The sequence below is a fragment of the Mus musculus genome, chromosome 3 (assembly GCF_000001635.26).
Source record: "Mus musculus strain C57BL/6J chromosome 3, GRCm38.p6 C57BL/6J".
Classification (NCBI taxonomy): domain Eukaryota; kingdom Metazoa; phylum Chordata; class Mammalia; order Rodentia; family Muridae; genus Mus; species Mus musculus.
In genome coordinates this window covers 79,168,138-79,195,855 of record NC_000069.6, presented here as the reverse complement: position 1 = coordinate 79,195,855, position 27,718 = coordinate 79,168,138, and the positions used below count along the sequence as shown (strand labels likewise).

General features: G+C 41.2%; 1 protein-coding gene across 4 annotated transcripts in view; it reads left to right on the top strand.

Moving 5' to 3' along the window:
* The window catches only part of Rapgef2 (Rap guanine nucleotide exchange factor (GEF) 2), a 224,035-nt gene that overhangs the window by 90,690 nt on the left and 105,627 nt on the right, over positions 1-27,718 (top strand). For 2 of the 4 annotated variants that reach the window (XM_011240277.3, XM_011240276.3), the window contains exons 5-7: positions 20,807-20,882; positions 22,781-22,948; positions 26,100-26,117. In XM_011240277.3, coding sequence (XP_011238579.1) covers positions 20,807-20,882; positions 22,781-22,948; positions 26,100-26,117 — 262 coding nt within the window. Of the gene's footprint in view, positions 1-130; positions 14,650-20,806; positions 20,883-22,780; positions 22,949-26,099; positions 26,118-27,718 lie in introns of those variants that run through there. The other 2 variants (XM_006502252.4, XM_006502250.4) reach the window with 2 other exon arrangements.

The following is a 27,718-nucleotide window of genomic DNA, read 5'->3' as shown; positions in this document are numbered from 1 at the left end:
TGATACAAAGCAAGGCAGTACTTTGGCCTGTTACACATATGGCTTTTTTTTTTTTAAATGCTTGTTTTTATGTCATAAAAACTGTTCTTATTTTCTTAGCAAGAGATGAGTGAAAACAGAAACATGAAAAATTGTTAAATGACTATGTTAGCTGTCTTGGGACATTTTTGATCATAGCACATAGCATTAGTTTCAGGTGAACTTTGATAAAGAAGAACTAACCTATGGGAAGCCGTGATAAACATCTGAAGACAGTAAGGATGCTCATTGAGACGGCAAGGGACTAGAAGTGAAGCCAAGAACTGTCTCTGACTTTACTGCCTCTAAGGGCCATATGGCCTCTCGGTTTTACATCTGTGTGGATTGGCTTTGTGCTTCCTCTCCCCGTGACTTTGGCGTGTGTGCGCTGACTGTTGATTTATGACTTTGTGTCGCTAAGACTTATGCTGTTTGACTATTTTCCTTGGATATTTCAGGATGTGATCTGATTGGCTCAGCTGGGCCGCATGTGCATCTCTGGTCCAATTGGTTATAACCAGAAAGGCTCCTCTCCCAAAACATGCCCGACTTGTGTTAATAAGGTTAACTACTGAGCTTCAGGAGAAACGTTCCCTTCTTCCTGAGTTTGTCACAACTAGCCTTTTATTTGGTTTAAAAACAGGTATTTTATGTTACTAATAGTTAAATTGATTAAAATACAATGTCATCTTTCTGTCACCTAGCTTTCTGCAAAAATATCAACTATATTCTGGTTAGGCCACTTTGATAGGTTTAGGGTAATGTTAAGAATTTATTTTAGAGGCTGGAGAGAGTGCTTGCTGCTCTTTCAGAGGACCCAGGTCTAAGTTCTAGCACCCATGTTAAGTGTCTCACCTGCAACTCTAGCTCCACCCCTAGAGGCATTCAAACTCCTCTTTTGGTATTCATGGGCACCTGTCCTCATGTGCACATACATGCACACTGTGTCTTGTATGCCAAAGCCCAGACATACAGACATCAACCACAACCTGGAGAGCTTAGTGTGTGTGTTATGTACAGCCCAGGAAGGAATCATTAGCTCCCTTTGGAAAGAAGTCTCTGTAGGGGAGCAGCCTCAGGTTTGTAGTCTTCTGGAAGAAGCAAGCCACGGTTGCTAGTTTTTGCACACACTGGTCAGCTGTTTATAAACACTTTTGCTTGTTATCAGAAGACTTTGCCAATCCCACTAGTCTGAGGCGTTGGCTTTTGTCAATTACACACCCTTTCAGGAAATTGTCCACTCCTTACACACCCACTCAAAGCTTCCTCTGCTCCCCACACTCACACGCGGACAGGCACGCACATTCACACAAATAATTCAGGAGTTTTCAAAATTTTATTTCACAGATATGAACTTTTTTTTCCCCCCATAAAAAGTCAGACCTAGTAAGCCATGGAGAGAGGTGGTTTTTACACTGTAGACTAAGGCTGGCCTGGGTGAGGTGACAGGAAGGGGTGGAGTGTGCCTTGGGAGGTTTGCATGCCTCTTTGGTTTCTGCTTCCCAGGGTCAGACTGGCAAGCTTTAGTCTTTTGAGAAAATGATCCAGTGGGGGCGGGAAGCCTGTTTGCTCACTGCTCTTATGGGAGTGGCAGTGCCTGCCGTCATAGCACTGGTTGTAATAGTAATTTTATGGCAATAAAATGATTCAGACAAACAACCAACTAGAACTTTTGTACTGTACGCAATTCACCAGGAACCATTGGAAACACTTTGCTATGTTGAGCCATTGGCTCTCACTGTCCTCCTTCACATAGCGTTGCATTGGCAAGGGTGCTTGGGTTGTGTAGGGATTTATACCTCCTAGAAGTCAGCCTAGAAAGCTTGTGGGCTCTAGGAGTAATCCTCTGAGTTCTTTCCCAGAGGAAAGACAGGCAGTTAGTAGTCCTGTTTTTCAAATACATGACAGGGCATTTCACCCCTCAGGGTGCCTGTCTGACTTACGTTTCTAAACGTGTACAGGAAAACCCAGGTTGAGCTGGAGGATATTTGTAAAAATTATGTGATTTTGGTGTAAAAAGAAATTACAAACAAACTTTATACATTTTCAAAAGAAAAGGAGTCAGTTCCAACATGGTCGTTCTTTACTATGCTGATACTTTTCATTCTGAACTTCATTGTATGCAGAGATTATGTATGCATGAGTGTTCCACATGAGTATTACATATAACTTTCCATTCTGTTTACATTATATTATATATGTGTGTATGTATGTGAATATTGCTTCATAACATTAAAACATCTTTATAAAGAGTTGCTCTTAATATCTTTCAGTGTCTGTAACTGTCCACAGTTTAGTTCAGTAATTGTAAATTTTTAATTTTTTAACACAAATCCCACTATAATGAGTGTGATTTGGAATTCATGCATGTTGAAAGATACCAATAGAGCCTTCAACATTGTCATCACCTTGGTGAGATATTTGCTGCACAAATGAAGCTTGTAGATGAAGCTCTGGAGCAGGGGGGAGCCTGTGATGGCATCTTACCAGCCACCATCAGTCAAGTGACAGCTTGTTCCAGCTCCTGGAAGGAACCCAGTGTTCAGAAAGCTCTGCAGGAACGAGGACTTGCAGTTCAGACCTGTTCCGTGAGCACATTGGACTCAGAGTATTCTAAAGGATGACATAAGTTACTCTCTCTCTGGCTGCATGTCAAATGCCTGTGAGTCAGGGTTTTCATGGGATGAAGAGGCCGTCTTCAGACTGAGTGACAGGCCAGAGCTATATATAGCTCGTTTCTTCATGTTGCACCTGGTGGCATTTGCTCTGCCCCAGTTGTTTGTTTCCTTGGGTGATGTTGCCTTAGGAATAGTCCTGAGGTGGTTTTAATAGGAAAGAGTCAGTGTATTGGAGCTGTAATAAAGGCTGCCGTAGAGATTCATGGGTAGTTCTCTCTCTAGAAAGCACTCTCTAGAGGTTCAGTGTGGAGGAGATGCTAATAGCAGCCCAGTTTTTATGAACTTAATTTCAGTCAGATCTCCTCACTCACACATCTTTTAAAGTCATATTCTCCATAATGCAGAGCAATCGGTATACAGAAACTTCCTTTCCTGTTTGTGCTGTGGTCAGGGTAGAGGTTGTAAGCTGAAGGAAGAAGCCCATTAGCCCAGGAGCCGTTAGCCTTAGCACAGGATTGTAATGAAGGCTAGGGATTAGACTCCCCGTGTATGAGGTGTAGCATCTCATTTGCTAACTTAATCTCTCTAAGTGCCCTAAGTCTGCTATAATGGGCACCATATTATCAGTGAAGATTGTGGGCCTCTTTTGTGTGTGTGACTTCTTCCATTTTATTTTTGACCATGTTTAGTGGAGCTCAGAATCTTAATCATGTCTCCATGTTTTTGCTTTTGTTTTTGTTTTTTTCAAACTTGAATAAAAAGGTGCATTGTGTGCCGCAGAGTGATCTCATGACCAGTCCTGGAGTATATCAGGGAAGCCTGTCATGTGACGGAGTGCATGTGTGGGAAGGTGAGGGAATTGTGTATGAAGCATGGAAAAAGCTGCCTCGTGTCAGGGAGCAGGTAGGCAGTACAGTGGAAACCAGTGGAGAGACTCAGAAGGCAGAGCCCTTCAAATACAGGGTTTGTTAATGCCTGTGGCCTAATCAAGGGCAGCTCTTATTGGAGGTGGATTTATAATTTACATGGCTGGCCAGTGTTTGGAAAGGAGATCTGGGCAGAGCAAAGCACACGAGTGATGGTACACGAGGGGGATTGAAGGAGGGGTATCGTGCATTGCCAGTAGCCTCAGTGAAAGGCAAAGAATGGCGTTCCTCTGGGTAAAGGAGGAGAAGAGTATGCGTGTGAAGAGGTGGCAGGACCTTTGCTCGTGGAGGCATGACTGGGAGGTCACGTTCGCAGACCCCAGAACTTACTTGAGACATCAGTGAGGTCTCTCAGGCAGCGTTAGCGGGAGGTTGGAAGGCGTGTGCAGTGTTTATTTGTGCCATGTCGATTGTGTCCGTTTATAATTAGGGCTCTTCTTCACCGATATCAAACATCTACAATCTTTAAAAATTAAAATTGTGGTATAGTCCTCTTAATAATCACATTTTATATTGGAGCCGACAGCTATAATGAGGATAAGTGGAGAAACAAGACATTTAACTCGTCAGTCCTGAGAGGCTGCAGCACTGTTCTCATTATATTTCATGTGACAGACAGCGCACTGCTTGAGCTGAAAAATCGCAGGCACTCTTCAGCGTGCCGGAACTACCTGGTAATCAGTGGATTGCTCTGAGAACGTGCTAATGTTAGTGAAAGAGGGTAAAACAGCGGATGCCTCCTTCCGTGCTTATGAGATGGAGATTGAAGACACACTTAAATGTTTCACGTTTTGCATAAAGAGCTATAGGATTAGCTGCATTTTTAAAAGTACAAATTTGTTAAAAAATCATGTAATATCTTATTAATTACCTTATTAGTCTTATAAATTAATTAATATGATATTTTAAACAATTCAATAGCATATAATGTTGCAGACAGGTGGCTTTATTGGATATTAAGTGTTGTCCAAAAGGTATATAGGTATAAAGAGAAGTGGGGACTATGGTTTGGAAAGTCATTTGTGTGTTCAGGGAAGGTTTACTCCCAGGAACTGGCAAAGCATGGATAGGTAAATCTGGTTCTTCAGAAGAAATGAGGCCCACAGTAACAACTCCAGACCATCCTAAATCTGTCTTCATCGAGTTTCAGAAAGAAACATGGCCGTATGTAACTTTTCTCCTCATGACAAGTATCATTGACCTAAAGATTAAGTGAAACAGCACTCCAGGAGAGGTGGTTGTGCACGCCTTTAATTCTAGCACCTGGGAGGCACAGGTAGGAGGATCTTGGTGAGTTCAAGGTCATTTTAGTCTACATGCTGAGTTCCAGGATAGCCAGAGCTCCAGAGGGAGACCCTGTTTCAAGAAATGATGATGATGATGGCGATGACAATGACAACAGCAGCAAGTGCAGCTACTTGTTGATGCACTGCTTAATAAATGGGCCTTTTCTTTTGGTGTAGCGTGGTTGTGTGACTGCGCATGCCCACATGCATGTGGGATCCAGGGGCTGATTGTTGGATGTCTCTGCCGATGCTGGCTGGCTTGTATGCTTCAGTCCTCTTGTCTGCCCCAACCCAGCACTGAAGTTACGGAATCTGCTGCATCTGTCTTCTTATGAGAATAGTGCCGTTACAAGTCCCCATGCTGACCTGGCAAATGCTTTACCAACTGAGCTGTCTCCCCAGCTCTGACACTTAAATCTTTGCCTGGAATTGGCAGCCTCCACTGTTGGCTGCATCTGGCAGGCTGTGGAGAGCCACTGGTTTCAGGCATGGTGTCACATAGTTCATTGTCACATATTTTTGCCAGAGCAAGGGATTCCAGCTTGTAGTTCAGCAGTTTTTGACAATAGTCAGCAAGGCATGGGGTCAGAGGAGTTTCTTTTTTAAATTTAAAATGTTCAATTTGATCTATATCTACATTCATAAGAACATGTGTATAAGTGAGTCTGTGATAGAAATTAAAGTATACATATACATACATAAAAAAAACTTTCTTTGCGTGAGTTTGTGTGTCAGTCTGCTCCCTGGGTCAGAGCTGTTATCATATTCCTAACCCAGTGGTAGGTTTTAAAATCTGACCAGACTGTATTGCATTAGACTTCATGGGTGGAGTATTAGCTTTAGCAGATAGTTACCAAGAGTGAGCACTGCATGTATTGCTCTCAAAAAACAAAAAAACCCCAAAAAACCAAAAAACAAAAAAACTAACGAACACCGAAATCAACTAACCAATTCAACAAGCAACCCCCCCCCACCCCCATGGGCAAAATGCTAATCACTCTAAAGAGTAGTGCGTCAACAGTTTCATATCTCTGAACCAGAAGACCCCACAAGGATGCCCAGGCTCACTCCTAGTGTTATCCTGACCTCTGCCCGACTCCTCTCACCTGCCCTCTGCATTTCCTTTTTCTTAGGAGCACTGCTGAGTGAGCACATCCTTTTGGGATTGCTTAAAGTGAGGGGCATAACTGCACAAAGGTCCTATTGTCATACCATCAGAGCCAATAATTAAAAAAAAAAAAATCCGGAAAGAAAAGTTTGGTTCAGTGTTGCAGGGAGATTCGGTGACATGGGAGTAGAGCTGGGGCTTTTGGACTGACTTAGGGATGGCAAGAGGCAGACCTGGGAAGGAAGGTACCAGTGGGCTGTTCTTGCTCATTATGAGAACTGAACTGGTGAAAGAGAACATGTCTCATCAAGAGATGTCATGGGGTGTCTGGAAAGATGGCTCAGAGGTTAAGGGTTTGATTCCTAGCACCCACACAGTGGCTCATAGATGTCCATAACTCCAATTATGGGGGGTTCTGACTCCCTTTGCTGGGGTCTGTGTGGACCACAAACATGGAAGGGAAAATTCCCCCTCCATCCCCCACAAAATACACTGTCCCTGTGAAGAAGAGCAGGAAACCTGTTGTTGGAAATGGTCCAGAAGAGGGGCACATAAAAGGGGTGGACACGAAGAGAGAATATTGAGCTGGCAAAAATCCATGATTATATGTGTGTTCATTCCAGCATGCGTACATGCTTTTGAAAGTGTTTCCCAGGGAGTTCACTATTTTGGAAGTCCTGAAAAGGAGTGGTGCCCAAAGTCTACCAGTCACTTAAAAATATAGGTGTTGAGACTCAGAATTGTGTCTTTAAACCTTTCTGTCCTCTCCCTACAAGTTAAACATATTTGCAACACCATCATGGTAACATTCCCTTGGGGGTGGAGTGCATTTCAATGACTTAAGGTTTTCTTCAATGTCAGGGTTACATGGAGAAGCGCAGCAAGATGACAAGGTCGTGCTGATGAGCGAGCTCAGCTGCTGGAGCTGCCCAAGCCCTCTAGCTGGCATTCAGTCCTCACTAATGCACATAGGAATAATAAGTACAAGTTTGCAACAAAACAGAATGAAGTAGCAAAATGGAAGAGAGGGCCCTGTGGAGGTCACAGGAATAGTTTGTGTTTGCTGTGTGCTGAAATTCAACTTCCCCAAGATGATGCCCAAGCCAGATGCCTTAAATACACACAGTATAGCTGTTTGGCCCTTCAGGTCACCGGAGATTCTGGGATATGTAGTTGGCTAGTTTTCAGTGAGGCCTGGGTAATCCCGTAGGTGAACTTGTCTCCTGCGTACCTGTTAGAGTTTCTCTATTTTTGTGCGTTGACTTCTCTACCAGATAGATCAGTCTTGCACTCAGCCCATGTTCATGCTTCTCATCAGCTTAGCACATTGTCATGGGTCTTGCATCATCTGTGATTCCTATGTGTCCTGCCTAAAGTTCAACAACTCTTGGTATTCCCATAGCAGGGACGTGGTAAAGGTATATATTAAAGGTTTCAAGGACATGCTGGGAGAGTCCCAAATAAGACAAAGAAACCAATGAAACAAATGTGAATGTGGTTTGAGAACAGTTAACTTAATTGCACATGTGGTATGTCCAATTTTAACCTAAAAATAAAATTCATTTTGACATTAAACATATTAGGTAAAATACATTGGTAGAGACACTAGTACATATATTAAAACAACCCCTTTGGATATTAGTGTAATTTTTTTGCTTTAGTATTAAGAAAAGTCCTAAAGCATTCAGAAACATTTCATATCATTTGGATTGTTCTTTCTCCTCTTAAGTTGTATTCTGAGGTGGTATCTGAGGCGCAGAGCAAAGCTGTTCTCTAGGGAGGGAGCTCAGTTGCTGGCTCAGGCTGGGAATTGGGTTGCTATAACTACAGCACACAGATGTGCTATACATATAAATACAGTCTTTTGTGGTACTTGGGATCCTGACATTGGTAGTGTCAAGTAAGTGGCCTTAAACAACAGGATCTTAGGTTTGTGTGTGTGTTTGATGGTGTACCAATTGTTACCACATGCTTGAGGGTCAGAGAATTGTCCTCTCCATCCTGGGTGTAAATGTGTGATGGTTCATTTTGTCACGGTTGTGTTTCTTTTACAGAAAAGTATTATCGTACTTATGAAGGTCTTAAGATCTGACCTATATCAGTGAAGCACAGTATTGATTTTTCTCTCTTAAATGTTTGAATTGGGTGTCTGCTACTACTTGCAAAGGGATTCACAACTCTACGTTGTGTCAGTTACATTCAGAAATATGATAGAGGAATGCTCTGGTACTTTGTGACCTGTGTGAGTTCAATGTGTGTCTTAAAATATGTATGTAGAAACTAATTTTGTTTTTAAGGAAACAAATATGTTGCACTTGGGCATCCTAATAGGACATAGTGTGAGTTAAGGATTTTGCTAAATTGGAATATCTTTGCTAAAATAAAAAATTTCGGTTAGTTGTAGTACTAGGGCAATGTCTTTCTTTCTTTCTTTCTTTCTTTCTTTCTTTCTTTCTTTCTTTCTTTCTTTCTTTCTTTCTTTGAATTGCAATGTGTATGTGTGTACTGTGTGTGTAGAATTACACTCGACAGTTGAAAGTAACTATAATATATGCCCCTCTCAATTTTCTAACGTACCATAAATTGTTTGAAAGCACTAGTTGTAATAAGTAAAATGAAGCCATGGCTTAGATATATAAGTGCATGCAGATTCTTAATGTTCTTATTTATCAATTAAAATTGCACACACAGGATTAATACTATTTCCTTAGCTGTTTTTTTTTTTTTTATTTTACTAACATATTTATGACGTTATAGGATTTATCTTTTCTGCAATTAAATGTAAAACAGCAGAAATGCTACTTGGTGTTCATAAAATCCTCTTTAAAATTAGACTTTTGTATTAGTAAGGGTTCTCTAGAGGAACAGAACTAATAGAATATATCGTTATGTCTACATATTTATCTATATTCACGTCTATGAGATTTATTAGAGTGGCTTATATAGGTTGTGATCCAGCTAGTCCAACAATGGCTGTTTAACAGTGCAAAGTCCAAGAATCAAGTAGTTCTTTAGTCTGTGAAGCTAGATGTCCCAGCTTCTCGTCAGTATATGCTGCAATCCTGAAGAAGTTGGGTCTAATAGCATGGAAGGAATGGACTTGCCAGCAAGAGTGAAGGCAAGCAGGCAGAGAGAGCTACCTTCTTCATTTATATAGCCTTTTCTATAGGCTGCCACCAGAAGGCGTGGCCCAGATTAAATGTGTGTCTTTCTGTTTCAAAAGAGCTGGACTTAAAGTGAGTCTTCCTACTTCAAATGATTTAATTAAGAAAAAACTCCCTCACAGGTATGCCAAGCCACTTGGACTTTTAATTAATTCCAGATGTAGTCAACTTGACAACCATGAATAGCCATCACAGCTTTTATGTTAAGTCTTTGAGTTAAATATTTTGGGATACATTTTATCCCTCAACTTATTTATGTTTTTATAGCTATAAACTGCTGTTTATTAATGTATAATTTCATTATACATTCATAGCATTTATTTACTCATGCGTTCATTTATTTGTGCATTTTGAGATAGGGTTTCATGATATACCTCTGGCTAGCCTGGAACTTGGCATGTAGACTGGCCTGGCCTGGAATTCAGAGTTCCCCCTGCCTGTGTTTCTGCCTCCAGAGTGCTGGGAAGCCAGGCCGGTGGCACTGCACTGGCCCAGTGTTGGTGCACTTTCACAAATGTTTGAGCTAATTTTAAAATTAGAGCATTGGTCAAACTCCGTAAGAACACTTTCCTTTGTTGTACTGTACAGTTTATGGCCCATAAAGATGAACTTATGATACAGATAAAATGTATTAAAATTAATTTCATTTACATATAGTTAAACACAAGATTAAGATTCTTCCATTTATTACTGTAAGTTAACTATTTATGTCAGAGGTGAATGTGAAAAGGGACATGTGAAAGTTGTACATGTGTTTTCTTGCAGAGTTTTATATGTATATATATATACACACACACACACACACACACACATACGTATACACACATACACACACAGAGTTCAGAATCTCATTTTCATTTTTCTTTACTGCAAGTCACTTAATTGTGAACTTTTATCTAAGTTTTGGAGTCTCTGCCTTAAGAGTTATTGTGAAGAAGGTATTTCAGGTTTCATAGCCAGTCCTTAGTTCATGTAAGTTACTATGTGTGTGAAAGCATCCTTCCTTGTGGTTATAGCAGATTTTTCATTGATTACCTGTCAATATGAAGTAACTATAGTCTTGAAACACTGTAGAGAAGAGCTTACCACTCAGAACCAGTAAGCTTGAGTTTTATCTTTTGAAGACTGCCTGAGGGCCGTTACGTCCCTGGAATGAGAGGGTATCCGGGAGGCTGCATATGGTTGGTGCCAGATAGCACCCCTACACAGGGTATGCTGTAGTGATGGTTCCACTGGCATTTCTGTCAGGGTAGAGGCTGATTGGCCATGCAGCAGAGTAACTTAGGATGCCAAGTAATCGCATTGGACAGCATTCAGAATTACAGGGCATGAGTTAAGAGATGGATCTGACACGATTAACTTGTCCTTAGAGGAATGGTGCCTTCAACAGCTCTAACAAGACATCAAGGAGAGGTGGGTGAAATGAACACAGGTTATTTTAGGTGTATTGAGTCCCAGGTGTTGACAAACATGAAAACCGAGGGCAGGAATAGGGCAACTTGGTAACTTGTTCACCTTGAGATGGGTAGAGGGAGGGTTAGGTAAACAGAGAAACAACAAATGGAGAAAGGGGAATGGATAGAGTTATGTCTGAAGGTAACAGGACAGACTCTGACAGCTTTAAACTCATGCCTTCCTATCCACCATAACTCCTAAGTGCAGAATTACCCCCCCAGCCTATCTTAGCAGGCTCGGCAGCGTATTGCCAGGGCCAACACAAATGCCAAATTTTCTGGAGCTCATTGAATCTTGTAAATGAGGTAGAATGGATCTCAAAATATTAATTTATAAATAATAGTTTGGATTGCTTCTGCTCTTTCTCTCCTGTGAATGTTCATGTATGGATAGTGTACTTTTGTTACTTCTTGGGTACTATGTGTTGTTTATTGACCTATATCATGAATCACCACACTGTTCTCCTGTGGCTGGAGCTGTTCGTATCCTTAATGGCTGTCTGGTTGCTTCATGTTGTTTCCCAGTCCTCTACTGTCAGACTTTTCATACCAGCCATTCTAATAGCTGTGTGATTTGCTTGTTTGTTTTGTTGTTGTTGTTTTGTAGTGGTGGTTTTGTTCTGAGTTGGGCTTGTACAGGGCTTGCACACACCAGAGGAGAGGTCCACTAGTGAGCTGTGATAACACCAGTCTAAGCTTTTTCCCCCATATGCTATTGGCTACTCCTGTTCCTTCTTTGATGAAATTAGTTCAGATCTTCTGCTTATTTAAAAAAAAAAAAAAGATTGGACTACTTTTTTTTTTTGGATATTTTAAAATTTACATTTCAAATGTTATCTTTATGGTTCCCCTCCTCCCCGTAGGCCCCCTATACTCCTCCTCCCATTGATGCCTGACAAGGCCATCCTCTGCTACATATGCGGCTGGAGCTATGGGTCCCTCCATGTGTACTCCTTGGTTGGTGGTTTAGTCTCTGGGAGCTCTGTGGGGTCTGGCTGGTTGATATGGTTGTTCTTCCTGTGGGGTTGCAACTCCTTCACCTCCTTCAGTCCTTTCTCTAACTTCTCCATTGGGGACCCTGTGCTCAGTCCAACAGTTGGCTGCAAGCATCCGCCTCTGTATTTGTCAGGCTCTGGCAGAGCCCCTCAGGAGACAGCTATATCAGGCTCCTTTCAGCAAGCACTTCTTGGCATCCACAGTACTTAGACTACTTATTTTCTCTTGTAAACATTTTGTGTATTCTGGATACAATTCTTTTGTTCAATATATTTTAGAAAAATGTTTTCTCAAACATTGGCCTGCGTTTTTCTTAAATAAAAGACAAGGCTTTTAAAAATACAGTATTTGGGCTGGGGAGATGGCTCAGTAGTTAAGAACATTGACTGCTCTTCCAGAGTTCCTGAGTTCAATTCCCAGCAACCATGTGGTGGCTCACACAGAGGTAAAGGTAAAGGTGTTTACCACCAAAACTGAGGACCGGAGTTCAATTCATTACAGGTAGTTATCTGTAATGGGATCCGATGTTTTTTTCCTGTGTGCATGAAGAAAGCAACAGTGTACTCACATACATTCAATAAATAAATCTTTAAAAATATAGTATTTACCCTGTGTTCCTGTGTGTGTGTGTGTGTGAGTGTGAGTGTGTGTGAGTGTGAGTGTGAGAGGGGGAGGGGGAGGAGCATGAACAAAGGCTTGGGGAAGTTAAAGGACAGCCTGTGAGAATCAGTTCTTAACTTCAACCACGTGGGACTCAGGAATTGAACTCAGGCTCTCAGTTTTGGTGGTAAACACCTTTACCTCTATCTCTGGCCTTATCGCTGGCCCTGAACTGAAGGGTTTTTTTTTTTAATTTTAATTAAAATTTATTTTAAAAACTCTCACTTGTATTTTTTACTTTGGGTATCCTGTTTAATGATATCTTAAACTGGTGCCACAAAAGTTTTCTTAGGCTTTTTTTCCCTAGAAATTTAGTATTATCAGTTTTTTCATTGATGTCTACGATACGTTTTGAGTTAATTTTTCTGAGTGGTTTGAAGCTTTTTATTTTTGCATGTGAAGTCAGTAGTTTTAGGAAGATTCCTTAAAAGAATCTTTACAATCCTTTCAGGTCTATGTGTATGTGTAGGAGTGTATGCCATTTAGAGTGCATGTGAACAATGTCAGAGGACAAATTCATAAAGTCCCTGTGGGTTCTGAGCATAGAACTCAAGTTGCCCTCTCGCCTGCACCACAGGAATTTCTTAATTTACTGAATTACCTTCGCATGCTTTTAAAATCCCACTGAATTAATTGTTAAACATTTACATAAAATATTTAACTAAAGAACAAAAAACCCCCATTTATCCCTCTGTATGTTTGTCTGCCTTTGTGTGACCTAATGGTACATTTGTTATAAATATCAATTTTGTTCTTTGTTAGAATTGTTTTGCAGTTGTCTTCCATTATAGATTTAAGATTAGCTTATTGGTATTAAGAATGCCGGTTAGGATCTGACTGGGTTGCTTGGACTGAAGTCAAACACCAGCTTTTTCCATGAGCATAGAGTACCTTTTTATTTCAGAAAATTTCCTTTCACATACAGGTCATGTGTATCTCTTATTAGGTCATATGTTATCTCATATTAGTCTTGATCATAAACCTTTTAATAGTAAATCACAAGATTTTACCACTTCCGTCCATAAGAGAAATTCTGAAACAGATTAAACAATGTCAACAGTGTTGATTTTTGTAGAAAGGGAGGAAACACTCATTTTACTCATACCACAGTGTGATTCATTAGAAAAGCCCTCATTTCCCTCAGCTGAGCTAAACCAGTTGGCCTTTTATTACTTGCTAACTTTGTAGTAAGGTATACGTGTGTGTAAGTGTTCTTTTCCTTGTTTCAAACAGGTTTTGCTAGGTCCTGTCTCACAAAGGCACACTAGCATTTTACCTTAGGAAGTGTGCTGCATCCGATAGATGGCTGGGATTTGAAGCCAGCCTTGTAAATGTGCTTCAAGACTGAGGTGTTTGATTTTATCAGTCTTACTCACTCACCAACTTATTATATAGTTCTTAATGTATCTTTGTTGTTGTTGCTTCTGCGAATGTTATAAAAATTAGGTTGTTTGTGGATAGATATTGGAACCGAGCCGATGTCTCTGACTCAATATGCTCAGCTTTGCACTGTGAAATGGTGAAAATTAACGAACCATTTTGGTCATGGCACGGGTCCCTGTGCTGAAGGGAGAGCCTGGCCTGGACCATAACTTTTGAAGAACCAGTCAGGTGACATCTGTGCCAAAGCACAGTGGTCAGCAGAGTCGTGTTTGTGCCGCTTTGTAGAGGGATAGCAGCAGATCAATTTAGCTGAGCTGTCTGTAGCAGGTCGGTGGCGAGGGCACAGACACTCCCAAAGCGTAGCCCTCATACCACTGTCCCAGGCTGCTTTGGGTTGTGGCACGAGAAAAATTTGCTCTGTGTAGCCCGGTACATCTGAGGTAAGAACAACTTTATCACCGGAAGAGGGAAAGCGAGAGTCACACAGCTTCCTCCAGCCTCGCCCATCTGTGATGATGTAAATATACGCCAGTCTTTACCGCACTAATCCCTCAGGCCAGTATACAATTCAACTCTTTTGGTGGAGAGCAACCGGCTCTTCGCACCGCTCTAATACATGTTAATAACAAAGATTGCAGCTGTAGCTCTTGTGAACATTTGACCTTGAAGCCTCACAGGAGGACAGACATTGCCGATTTCTACTTGTCCTTGAGTTACAAGAGTAGATAATGAATTAATACAAATTGATAAAGAGTATCTGTCAGGCAGCTGCTGAGGTCATGAGACTGGTATGCGGAAAGAGTGCCCATACAACATGCGTAATACATAATGCAGCCCAGAGAGGTGGGTGGGTCATGGAAGCAGGAAGCGAGCCTCAGAAGGAATGTTGGCTCTGCTAGAGCCACAAGCCCGGAGTGCATGGGCTCACCAGCAGCTAACAGGGAAATGGGAGCGCTTGCTGCTACAGAGACGTAGCCGTAGACGGTGGCAGCACTGTTGCTGTACTGGGGCTTCAAAGACATTGAAGACAGTGCAGGTTGGATTTTTAGAAATTAAAATGTTCATACTACAAATATTAAATGCTTAATGCTTCTTAAGTAGAGGAACTGAACAGGGGGGTGGGAGAGTAGGGGGGCACAGTGAAGAGCCCTTCCTTATTATTTTTGTATGTGCTTGCTACATTTGTAAGTAAAGATTCAGTGCTGGGCTTCCAAACTGCCATTGAGTGCTTGCTGATGGTGGAACATTTCTAAAGTAGCTGTGGAAGGTGTCTAGAGACGGTGAAATGTGTGTAGTTTCCAAATACTTAGGGAATCGTCGCCACTTAGTCCACTCTCTTGACACAGTGTGTATACAGACACACACACACACAGACATAGACACACACACACACAGACACACACACACACACATTTTGTAATTTACATGAGGTATGATTTTATTTAGTGCCTGCTAATTTTTGAGTGAATGTAAAACATTTAAAAAGATTCAGTGTGTTTTTATGGCAAGTTTTTCAGTGTACTTTGCTGTTTTCTCTTGACTTGGGGAATGAAATTCCAGGCTTCCACAGTTGCTACCATACTTTGTCTAGACAATGAGATGTGACTCTTTCTTTGAAGTCATCGATACATACATTGATTTTGGTTCAGGAGCATCAGTTGGTTACTTACATTTTAGTTAATTAGATTTATTTATAAGGAGATTAACATTCAGTGTCTATCACTTTCTAGGAATGACGAGATGAGAAATAGGCTCTCTGATAGTTTGGCGTTTTAGATGATTTGGTAAATTTGGATCGCCTGTCAGTGTCTCAGCTTCTCTGCTGTGCTCTGATCTCCTGGTTGTCTTCCCTGACAGGAGTAAGTTTACATTCCGATGTAGAGAACTTGCATTCCGCCAAGCAGTTCTGACGCACACAAGAATGTGGAGGCCCATACACAGGGCAAGGTTAGGGACACTGGCAGAGGGGGCTTCTGTGCCCAGCTGCTGCCTTTTCCAGGACACTCACACTAATAAAACATGCTCTTGAATCAAATTGGGAGGAAACGTGCTGACAGAAACCTAGGCTCGACCAGCCTTACAAACTTCTGCTACCCATTAGTTACTTATGGGAGTTTACACAAACTAGGTAAGGTGCTTTTCGCAGATTTGTGCTTTCTGGTTATGAGCTCTACCTAGCGGGCTGTTATAGCGCATTTTGGATTATGTAATGTCATGCTATTTGCACCTATTAAGAACATTTTCCTTACTTTATTTTGATTTGAAGAACTGAGTTAATTTGTAATTCGTAATTTTTAAATTGTTCTGTGCAAAACCTTCAAGTGGGATGAAACTGTGGACTGTTGTACTGTGGTGTGTGCTGAGGTGTGTGCTATGTGTTGTGCTGTGTGGTGTGTGGTGTGTGCTGTGTTGTGTGTTGTGCTATGTGCTGTGCTGTATGCTATGGTGTGTGTTGTGTGCTATGTATTGTGTTGCTGTGTGTTGTGTTGCTGTGTGTTAAGAGCTGTGCTATGTACTGTGCTGTGTGGTGTGTGCTGTGTTGTGTGTTGTGCTGTGTGCTGTATGCTGTGGTGTGTGCTGTATGTTGTGAGCTGTGCTGTGTGCTGTGTTGCTGTGTGTTGTGTGCTGTGTGTTGTGTGCTGTATGTTGTGTGTTGTGTGCTGCTGGTCTTTCAACTGATGGCTGGCAACAGATCTTACATGCTGTTATTTTCATAAGGCTAAGTAAGAGAGCCAACAGTTGACAAATGTGGACCTGTGTAACTTAGCTTTCATTTTGCGGCTGGCTGTTTAATATTAAAGATTGTAAGAATGTACTGGAATTACGTTGAAGCTAAAGGGCTGAAATCAAAGTTGTGCAGTGTGTTTATAGAGAACAAGTTCTTTAAGAACACTCTTACCGCATTTGCTGCACCCTCACACCCCTCTTCAGTTTCATAGCTGCCTGTCAAAAGCCAGTGTCTAGGATGGAAAAGGACCAGGATTCTGAATGTTATAGCCAAGACTTACCTGGCATGTCGGCAAGTGTATGTGTATGTGCACGCACACACAAACATTGATTTTTGTTTTACACACAGGTATCCACAAAAACTGAAACTACTGTAAAGACTGGGATGACTTTTAAAGTGTTTTAATCCAAATGTAAACAAAACAGCACTCTATCTTTGAAAGTTCAAAGCGGCAACAGTTAACCTCTCTGTAGGTTGCACTCCCGGCAGGCACTGTCAGAGGGCACTTGGTCTGTATGGATCTGACATTCAAACCTCTGGGTATTTTCATCTGACCTAAGGCTCTTCCTGCACTGTGTGATTTTGCTGAATTTGAATTGCTCTGTGAATTACAAATGCTGAGCTGTCTTTTCCCTCTCGGCTAGCTGGCAAGTGTGCCTGGCCATTGAGTGCTGCCTCTCCCTGAAGGCCAGTCTGGGCTGTCATTGGGTTGCAGCTGTTTGAATACTCATCTTCCATGGACTGTAAACTACTGAAGAAATAATGGCTGTATTTTGTGAATTTGATTTTGTAAATTCCAATGTTAATTATAGGGCTTATGTTGATAATACTGATTTGTGTTACCTGTCCAGTGAACACATGAAGAGGAGTGGGCAGCAAAACACTTTTCATGTAAGAAATAATATGGAAGAGCCTTATTATAGTCCACGGACAAAAGGAAAAATGTGGTTATATTGAGTTAAAGCAAACAGGATATAACTGACTGCTGGGGACACGCACTGAGTGTCTGTTACATGTGTGCCTTCCCCATGTCTTCCCACGTACGTTCATAGCTACTGTCACTTCAGCCTTCTAGGACCAATGGGAAGAGGTTGGTGCAGTGTTTCTCAGTGGGGTGGTCCAGTCTCAAACAACTTAAGGCTTTGGTGTGGGTGAGGCTGGGGGGAGGCTCTAACCATGGCCAGGCGTGAAGTGGCAGGCAAGCACTCTGCCATCTACTTGTTTGCTTTGACTTCCTGCTTTCCCTTACTTCTTAGTTTTTGTAAAGAAACCTAAAGCCACTAAAAGAAACAGAAACTAACTGTGGGGCTCGCCCTTCTGTCTCCTCTCCAGCCTCAGCGGCCTCTCGGCCTCTCGCTTTCTTCCTCTGTGAAGTTGCCTATTCTAGCTAATTCCTCTAAGTGGAGTTTTTGTGACTGGCTTGTTGCCCTCCGGGTGATATTTTTAAGCTTCGTCCATTTGTATCATGTGTCAGTTCTTGAGTCCTTTTTATGTCTGAATAGTCCTCCATTGTGAGCTGTATATGGTGTCACGCAATTGTCCGCCCAGCGCTTGGGAGGCTCCATGCAGGCGAAGCATGGATTTGAAGCTAGCCTGGGTGGGCTATGGAGCCAGACTGTTATCACCAACATTCTGAAGTCTGTTTTATGTGTACATAATACTGTTTGTTTGGTTAATAGAGTTGTTTCCATATGTGGCCATTGTGAATTATATTGCACTGAGCTCTGCTGTACAAATAGTGGAGTCCTGGCGCTTCCCTAGCACCAGGGCTATGGACAGCACTGTACTCGCCTCATGGTCTTACAGGTGCTCTCAAGAGACCCTAGTTCAGATCCTTATGCTTCCAGCTGGGATGTAAGCAGCTGGCCCTTCTCCTCAGTTCAGTTTGATAAAGACAGATGCCTTGCTTAGATTTATTCCAAGGGAGCTGCCTCTCTCCTTCAGCGTATTTGAGAAATGCATGTGCTGAAGAATTGTTTTCCCAATTGACAACATGGTGATGTCTCCAGGATGTGAGTCTTGTGGCTGTAGTTTACCAGTTCACCTACAGCTACCACATCCCAGACTCTCCTGGGAACATATTATACAGTGTGACCTTTGCATGTTAATTCAACTCAAAGTCATGAAGTTCTAGAAGCTAAGCCCTAGCTGTATGGTAACAGGATGTGGGGACTTGGTACAGGAACTGTGCATACCAGCAGCGCTGTGGAGTTTGCTAGTGTTGAAAGTGGGGATTCACCTTTCCTGCTGAAGTTTGTGAACAGCCCCGTGGCAGCACGTTTTGATTTCCTTTATCAGGTATCGTAGGACCATTGTATCCATTACAAATACGTATGATTTCTTTACTGTGCCATTCCACATTTTCAAAAGAAGCAGTAGTGCTTATAAAATTGCCCAGGTCTGAGATGGAATGAAGTATGACAACTGAGTCTCCCAGCTGTGCTCTGGCATTCTTATTTATTTTAGGTGTTGGCAGTTGAACCTGGGAGGTGCTCTTGCTAATTGCACATACCACACTGAGCCACACAGCACCCCCTGCCTTCATTTTTAGATTTTGATGTTATGTTACTTAGTAACAAACCTGAAATATACAATATATATTTGTACCTAATCATGTAATAGGATTAAAATGATGATATTGGTAAGCCTGTTACATATTTTATTAATATGTCAAAATTATTTTTCAAGTTGTTGAATACCATGGTGTCCAGAGGTTGATGACTGTGTCTCTCTGTCAGTCCCAGAACTCTCACGTTATGGTTAGTCTCACCAGCCAGCTTGCTCCAGGGATCCTCTGACCTCCCTTTTACCTCCACAGCCATGCATGTTTGCAGTGGATTCTGGGATCTCAACTCCGGCCTTATTGCTTGTATGGCAAGGGCTTTAACTACTAAGTCATTTCTCTACCTTACCGGCAGAAGTCTTCTGCTTTATAAGGCACGCTACAGTATGTATGTTTGAATATGTCTGAATGTATGTGAGTGTTTTAGAAATTCTTTTTCAATGGTATTATCTATAAATCTGGGTTTGATCTTCATAAAACAAGTTTTGAACCCCGAAGAACATAATTGATGAGTCTACTCTGACTGGTGACCCCTCATGTAAATGAATAAAATTGACAGATGAAGTGGTCGGAGGGACCTCTTGATTTTCATAGCTTGGTTCCTACTACATGAAACATTGTGTGTCATGATAGAAGGGCCCTGTAAAAGGAAGGACAATCTCCTCCGAAGTTGCCCAGAATGCCTGCTTAACTTGATGGTGGGGAAAGGCATTCAATTAAAATTTGTTATTGGGAATGTGTTTTTTCCTTAAAAGATGTTTAAAGTGTAATATGTGGGGTATGGGCTTTCATTGCGGTTTATCATTGCATGAAAATGGAGAATTGGAGATTGTCATGTTAAGCCAACTAAACAAGTCTCAGAAAGACAAATGGCACATATTTTCTCTCAGATGCAGCTTCTGTATTAAAAGTACAAAACACAGAAAGCGGGCGGGAGATGAGAGGAAGCAGGTCAGAGGGATGGGGAAAGGACCAAGGGTAGTAGGAGGATGCACAGGTAAGACCATACACACATGCGCAGAGGTATTACACTGGAACCTTGTTTGTCTACAGTTACTGTATGTACTAAGCGAACTAAATATTACTAAAATATATACTTGTAGCATGGTGAAATATATGTATTCAATCTTCATTGAAGCTTTAAAAATTGTTTCTTTTTAGAGAGAAAGGAGAGGTTTTTGGAGTAGTGATAGAAACAGGCAGTTCGTACGTAGATGGGGAAGGCAGGCCAGAACTGCTTTGGCACACCTGGGTTCTAGCTTGTAAAGAAAATGTCAGAACAAAACAAAACAAAATAAACAAACAAACAAACAAACAAGAAAAACAGGCTTCTCCAGGATTAAAGTGAGAGTTGGCAGAGATGGGACGAGGAGTAAGTTCTGAGTCCCCAGGGTGGCTCTCTCAGGGAGGGAATCCATGCACACATCTGCACTCACATCTGTGCATAACCCTTCTCCTAGCTTGGCATCTTTTTCTTAAAACATTTAGAATAACTTGATCGGGAAAATTAAGTCTCAGCATGTTAACTTAGAAAAGGGGAGTGCTTGTAACTTATATTTTATAAACATTTTGTAGTTCATGATGGCGCCATTTCTATCTGTATTGGAATATTCTAAAACGTCACCTCATTGAGAATGTTTTCAAACCGTCCATCACAAAACATGCTTGTGTTAATTCTTCCTTATTTAGATTATTAATTTGAAAACAATTTTCCAGAAAAAACATGATTGAAACTTAGGAATTTAAGTTATTTTGTTGTTATTTCTTTGTATAATCATGACTGAAGACACTTTTAATGTGTTGTTTTTGTAACTGAAAAAAATTCCCATAGTTGGAGGTTAGCTAGAGTTCCTAATTCATGTTTCCTGATCCCTAAATCTTGTCTTCTTTACCTCTTTCTAGTTTTGGCAAGCGTTCTGCAGGAAGCTTTAGGCGTGGCTGTGAATGCATTGTCTTAGAGCCTTCTGAAATGATTGTGGTAAGCATGTCTCTTTGAGAACTTTTTATTTTTCTCAAGTATTTTTCAGAAAAAAGTAAAAAGTAAAAGCTTTTTCACAAACTACTTGTTCATCATAAAGTATTGTATTTTTTAAACAGATTTACTTAATAATTATGAATTTTAATTCGTAATTGTAATATTGTAATTATTTATAATACTCAAATGTAGAAGATAGAAAGTTGAAAAGGGATAGTATTTGGTGTTTGAACTTTATAATTCAATCAGTTGTTATGTCTTTTAACTGAAATTTGGGGCACCCTGGAACTGTAGAAATTTAGCTCTGAGGGACTTGTGTGTTGAACACATTCGTGAATTCCTTTAAGTGAGAGGACATTAGAGACCTGCTGACGCCTTTGTCTCATAATCGTGTGATTTAGGATACATGACGATAAGGCTTCATATGGAAATGTAAGAAAGACGTTAGCAACATAATTATTTTAGTAAAGAATTCAAGCAAAACCGTCTGTGGTGCTTCTTTCTTACGGCATAAAAATAATCTAGGAGAGGGTATTAGACATTGGTTTAAGGTTACCAAAGCAAAGGCGGGTGGGTACAGTGCCAGCCCTCACCAGCCTCCTTCAGGACTGCTCTGTGTCCTCATCTGTCTTCTTGCTCAGGGAGGAAAATCTCATAAAGTAAATGATGGCACAGCCGTGGTGATAGTGAAGCTCTCTTGATCACATTTGGTTAAATTTTGGTAGGTAACTCCAGGTCAAGTTTTTAGAGGCAATTGCAGTTTTTCCCCAAGATGCTGCAGAGGAATTTTGTCAGCAGTAAGAACTTCCTCTCTGAACATAGTAAAAAAAAAATTGGGGACAAATCTCATAACATGAGAAAATAAGATAGCGGTGGTAAAATGTAGGATTATGAAAATCATGGACAAGCTGGGCATGGTGGCGCACGCCTTTAATCCCAGCACTCTGGAGGCAGAGTCAGGTAGATTTTTGAGTTTGAGGCTAGCCTGGTCTACAAAGTGAGTTCCAGGACAGCCAGGGCTACACAGAGAAACCCTGTCTCAAAAAAAAAAAAAAAAAAAAAAAAACCAAAAACAAAAAAACAACGAAAAGAAAATCATGGGCAGATCATTGGACTTTCCAACACTTTAAGTTGAGATCTTTTTACCCCTGTTAATTCTGTTTTCATGGGATTTTTTTTTTTTTTTTTTTTTTGTGAAGTTCCTGAGGGTTCATACTTTGACAGTATTACAGGAAATGTGAGCACAGCCTCCGTGTGAGCAATTCTGAAGGCCATACTGAGGACTGGGCTCACTTCCCTTGTTCCCTGTTCATGTGCTCACTAGAACTTTTAGATGTTTAGGAGGAGGAATTTTTTTTTTTTTTTTTTTTTTGCAATAAATACTACATAAGCAGAAAGAAACTGAAGGCATGCTGTGTAAGCCAGAAGAGGAACCTGGCCCCCTAGAGCCATCCTGCTGGCGGTGCTGTCTGATTCATTCAGGGCTCCAGGGGGTTTTACAGAATTTCTCAAATGCATCAGATTTGTGTGTGTGTATGTGTGTACGCACACACATACACGCTAAAGTTATGACAGGCAGTGGCTGTATTAATAAAGTGTGGTCATACCCCATGACCTCTTTGACTCGTAATTCAGCACAAAGTCTGCTTAAAGTCTCTTCCCCCGAAACTGCAGACTTCCAGGGTAACCCGGATTGTCCCAAGTGGAACTGAGAATGCCTCTTCACCTAAGCGTCACCGCGGGCCAGTTAGCCCCAGAGACGTGCAGACACATTTAACGTTTGTCTAGCCACGGCTGCAGAATGAATGAAAGCAGACCATTTGTAAGTTTATTTTCGAATCTGGTGTTAATGTGGAACGGTCTGATTGGAGAAATGAGATATCTCGGGGGTTTTATTTCAGGTGGACTATATGGATGAAAATGAAGAATATTTCCAACGTCAAGCCTCCCACAGACAGTCACGGAGAAGATTTAGAAAGATCAACCAGAAAGGTGAAAGACAAACAATTATCGACACAGTGGACCCTTACCCTGTGGGCAAGCCACCTTTACCTAGAGGCTACCATACGGTAAGTTATAAGCAAGATTCGGTGCTTCTCATAAATCTTTTGTGGTGGGAATGGGTATAAAGATGGTTACAATTTGATTATTTTTGCAATATTTATTTATCCACTTTATTATTTACCTTGAGACTGGTCTCCCTGTGTAGCCCTGACTGGCCTGGAACTCACAGAGCCCCATCTGCTCTAGTTTGTTTGTTTGTTTGTTTTCTTTCCCTTGAGTTTTGCTGCTGCTTCTGGTAGAAGCACACATCATCTCATCTGGATAGATTTCAGCAAGAACTGAAACAAGAAGGGAAGAGACACAGCTTAGTCATGGTATTTCTTACACTCTTCTCAGAGATAGGCTTTGAGATAGGCATGGAACTTTTGAGTTGGTATTTTGTAAGTTTCCTTCCCTTAGTTCAAGAGTTTAGCTTTCTGCCGTGCACCTGTCTCAATGACTGATATATCTGGCTTTTAATTAAGAAATAGATATGTGTAACACTGTCATAGAACTTCTGTGGGTTCTAGTGTGAGACTATTACCTCAGCTCTGTTCAATGTCCAGAACTCAGATAAGAATCCCCTGAAATGACTGAAATGCTTCTGCAGAACAGGTTCAGAGGTCCCCCTAAACACTGGACCCACTCGATAGCCGCTGATGTCATAGGTATTTGATAAGTAAACTCCTTTTACATTTGAAGACATGAAGCCTTGGATAGTGGATGTATAAACTTCCATAAGGGAGCTTTTTTTTTTTTTAAAGATTATATATATATATACACACACACACACACACACACACACACACACACACGCACACACATTGTAGCTGTACAGACGGTTGTGAGCCTTCATGTGGTTGTTGGGAATTGAATTTTTAGGACCTCTGCTTGCTCTGGTCAACCCCGCTCGCTCAGTCCCTGTTTGCTCTGGCCCAAAGATTTATTTATTATACATAAGTACACTGTAGCTTACTTCAGATGCACCAGAAGAGGGCGTTGTATCTCATTACTCGTGGTTGTAAGCTACCATGTGGTTGCTGGGATTTGAACTCAGGACCTTCAGATGAGCAGGCAGTGTTCTTACCCGCTGAGGCATCTCGCCAGCCTGATCCTGAGTTCTTATGCTAATGGCTTAACATGTGTCTTAGTCAGGGTTTCTATTCCTGCACAAACGTCATGACTAAGAAACTAGTTGGGGAGGAAAGGGTTTATTTGGCTTACACTTCCATTCTGCTGTTCATCACCAAGGAAGTCAGGACTGGAACTCAAGCAGGTCAGGAAGCAGAAGCTGATGCAGAGGCCATGGAGGGATGTTCCTTACTGGCTTGCTTCCCCTGGCTTGCTCAGCCTGCTTTCTTCTAGAACCAAGGCTATCAGCCCAGGGATGGTCCCACCCACAAGGGGCCTTTCCCCCTTGATCACTAATTGAGAAAATGCCTTACAGTTGGATCTCCTGGAGGCATTTCCTCACCTGAAGCTCCTTTCTCTGTGATAACTCCAGCATGTGTCAAGTTGACACACAAAACCAGCCAGTACAACATGGAAGGTGGTTTATCTGCACATGACATACGGGCGTGGCCACTATAGGAAATTAGTTTATGACTAGAAACAGAAAAATGGTTCACTCGGTAACTATTTTACACTTCGCAGTTTTTCTTTCTGCAGGTAAGCACAAGTGGAAGGCGCACACAGTCCAAACCATTTACTCGGCTTTCCGTAACTTTAAGGATGGACCTCGTCTATGCCCTGTTCACACACTTATTGCTAGGAGAACTCTTTGTATTTAAATCTCTAACAGGGTTTTGAACCCCTGCAGCCTGCTTTCTCCATGCACCTTTTCAGTTTGTCATGGAGAATCTTTTGTTTGAGTTCTTGGGGGAAGAACTGAGTTCTGTCTGCCACAAAGGCAGCTCTGTTTGCCTGTTGGAGAGATGTGGGTATCAGAAAGAGCAAAGCTTGTAAGAAGCTGGCCATGCTGGTGCCTACCTGTTCTTTTAGCATAAGGAACATGCCAGAGGCAGGCTGCGGGTGGAGGCCCATCTCTTGTACATAGCAAATTCCAGGCCAGCCAGGGCTTCAGACCAAGATCTTGAGTCAAAACAAACAAACAAACACCGGTCAGGCCTAGTGAAAAATCATTATTCTTTTCATTTTGTTTTCTTACTGTTGTTGTTGTTGTTAATCGAAGAAGGGTTGGGTGTAGATTTAACAGCCCAGAAAGAAGGAAATACATATTAAAAATTATAAATGCTAGTACTTTAAAATAGATGACTGTGTTTTGACATACTAATATTGTTACTATTTGTTCTGCTTTGAAATTGCTTTCTCAAACTAGTTTCCATCCTAAGAAACTCAGATGAGCATGGACCTCTTGCTCAGTGTTAAATGTCGATTGATTAACCTGATGAGCATGTATGGGGTACACAAGTTGGAGGGTCGTGCATATCATGGCTTTCTCTGGCCTGCCTTGTCTTGTCTTTCATGGGATCCTTCATTACCCTCTGTTCATCATTCCCCTTTCTTGCTCTGTTTAAGTATATACATGTAACAGTATATTATCTGGTCAGCAGGTACTTTTGGAAACAATTTAATATTAAGATTAAAAAATTTTATCAATATTTACTGTATGTGACCACCGGGAATAAATTTGACTAAATGAATTAAGATGGGCAATAGCATGGTTGAAATTTAAAATATTGAGTCCTTTTTGAGATATAAATTGTGTTTTAGTTACATAAATATATATAATTTATTATTTATATACATACATAATTTATTTGGCTTAAACAGACTTTAATAAAAAAAACAAAATTTGTTTTATATGTTTGATGGACACAGTAAAAGAGATTTAGTTGGGAAATATTAGTCTTCATTTGATGTGAGTCATGTTGTTCATAACAAAATCTCTCTCTTGGAAAGAAGTTGGCTAGTGTAGTGGGCCTGGGGTGGAAAACTGGTCCTAGTCGAGTCACATGAATGTCCCTGGGACGAGTCAGGATGACTTTCCAGTGCATGGCTAAAGAACACAGCACAGTAATGCAGGTGATCTGCACTGTCGTTCCACACTGAGATGAACGTAGTCTTCGTTTTGGCAGACGCAATATGGAGCATGTCTGACATTTGTTCCTCTTTTCCTTTCCTCCTCTATGGCACTCATTTCATTCTGGCTCAAAGGAATGCACTAAATCTCAGGTATTGTAATCCATGTGGTGTCTTAACACTAACCTACGTTTGTGTGTAAGTTTGCAATGTTACTAATGAATTATAGTGCTGATGTCATTTGCTCGGTCTGTCCTGCTGTGTTTTGCCCCGATGGGTGAGACTTGTGCGTACCTTGGAAGTGTTGATTTAGGTGGAGGTAGTCTAGTAAGCTTCATTCACGCAGTTCTCCGTATGGACAGGTCATTACCTGAAGAATGCAAGTGCAATTTAATTATTTTTAAGAGTAATTGAAGCACTGTTTCTTTTTTAACTTGTTTTGCAAATAAGAAAAAACAAACAAACAAACAAACAAACAAAACCAGACATTGGAATTGCCCTGCCTTTCTTGTGGGAAAGCTCATGGGAAGTTCCTTAGAAACTTACATTTTAATTGTTCTATTGATAAAAAGCAAATTTAGAAATCCCAGGTTGAGGGCATTTGGGGAATATACTGGGGAAATTTCATTTACATTAAAAAAACCAAACAAACCAACAGGCTTATTCAAGAGAAGAAAAGGGAACTTCAAATCTCTTACTGTGTTTTCTTATTTGCACCTTGATTTTTAACCAGACTTCTTGCTTTGGTTTGCCTACATTTTAATCAAGAGGTCTATAACACCTTAACTTGTTTCTTAATGCCTGCAATAACTAATCTGCGATTTTTGGAATTGGGCTGTTGAAGTTGTCACTCATGTTTGGCTTGGGGAATTTGGAGTTATGGGAGAAAACCCGATGACTCCCTGGAAGATGGTAGAGGAACAGTAACTTTTATGGCTATGTTACTGTACAGGAGAAAGGTCATGAGGAGATCTGCCCCTAATATTTTTGGATATTGTGGCTGCCTTTCATGAAATAACAAACTGTATACATTTTCAAATTAAATGAGACAACTCCCTTACGTTCTGTACAAGGGATGTTGTCCTGTTTCTTGCTGATTTGTATGCAGGGTGGAATATGTGCATGTGTATACATTGGTGCATGGATGTGTACAAGTGTCTGGAGCCCAAATCTGGCATTGTCTATCATTGTCTGCCTTGATCCTTAGAGGTAGGGTTTCTTGCTAAACCTGGAGCGTGCTTTATCAGCTGGGCTAGCAGCCAGCAAGCCCTAGTGAGCCTCCTGCCTCTTCCCTCAGCAGTGCTAGGGTTGAGGTGTGCATGAAACCACACCCTGCTTAATTTTTTTAAAAAAGATTTTTATTGTATTTTATTTTTTGTGTATGAGTGTTTTGCTAGCATCTGTGTATATGCACCACTGACTTGCCTGGTGCCTAGAAAGTTCATAAAAGGGATCTACCCTGTACTGGAATAGGGACAGTTGTGAGCCACCACATGGGTGTTGGGAGCTGGTCCTGGGTCCTCTGCAAGAACAACAAACACTGCAGGTCCCCCTCCCCCTAGCCTGCTGTTTGGATGAGTGCTGGGGCCCGAACTCTGGTTATCTTGTTTGCACAGTAAGCATTCTTAACCTCTGAGACATCTATCCAGCCCTGAAACTGCTAATTGTTCAATGATGAGATAAATCTAAAAACTTTCTATTACAACTTTTAAGCCTCATGGCTGTATATTTTCTAAATTGTATAGCAGTATTTT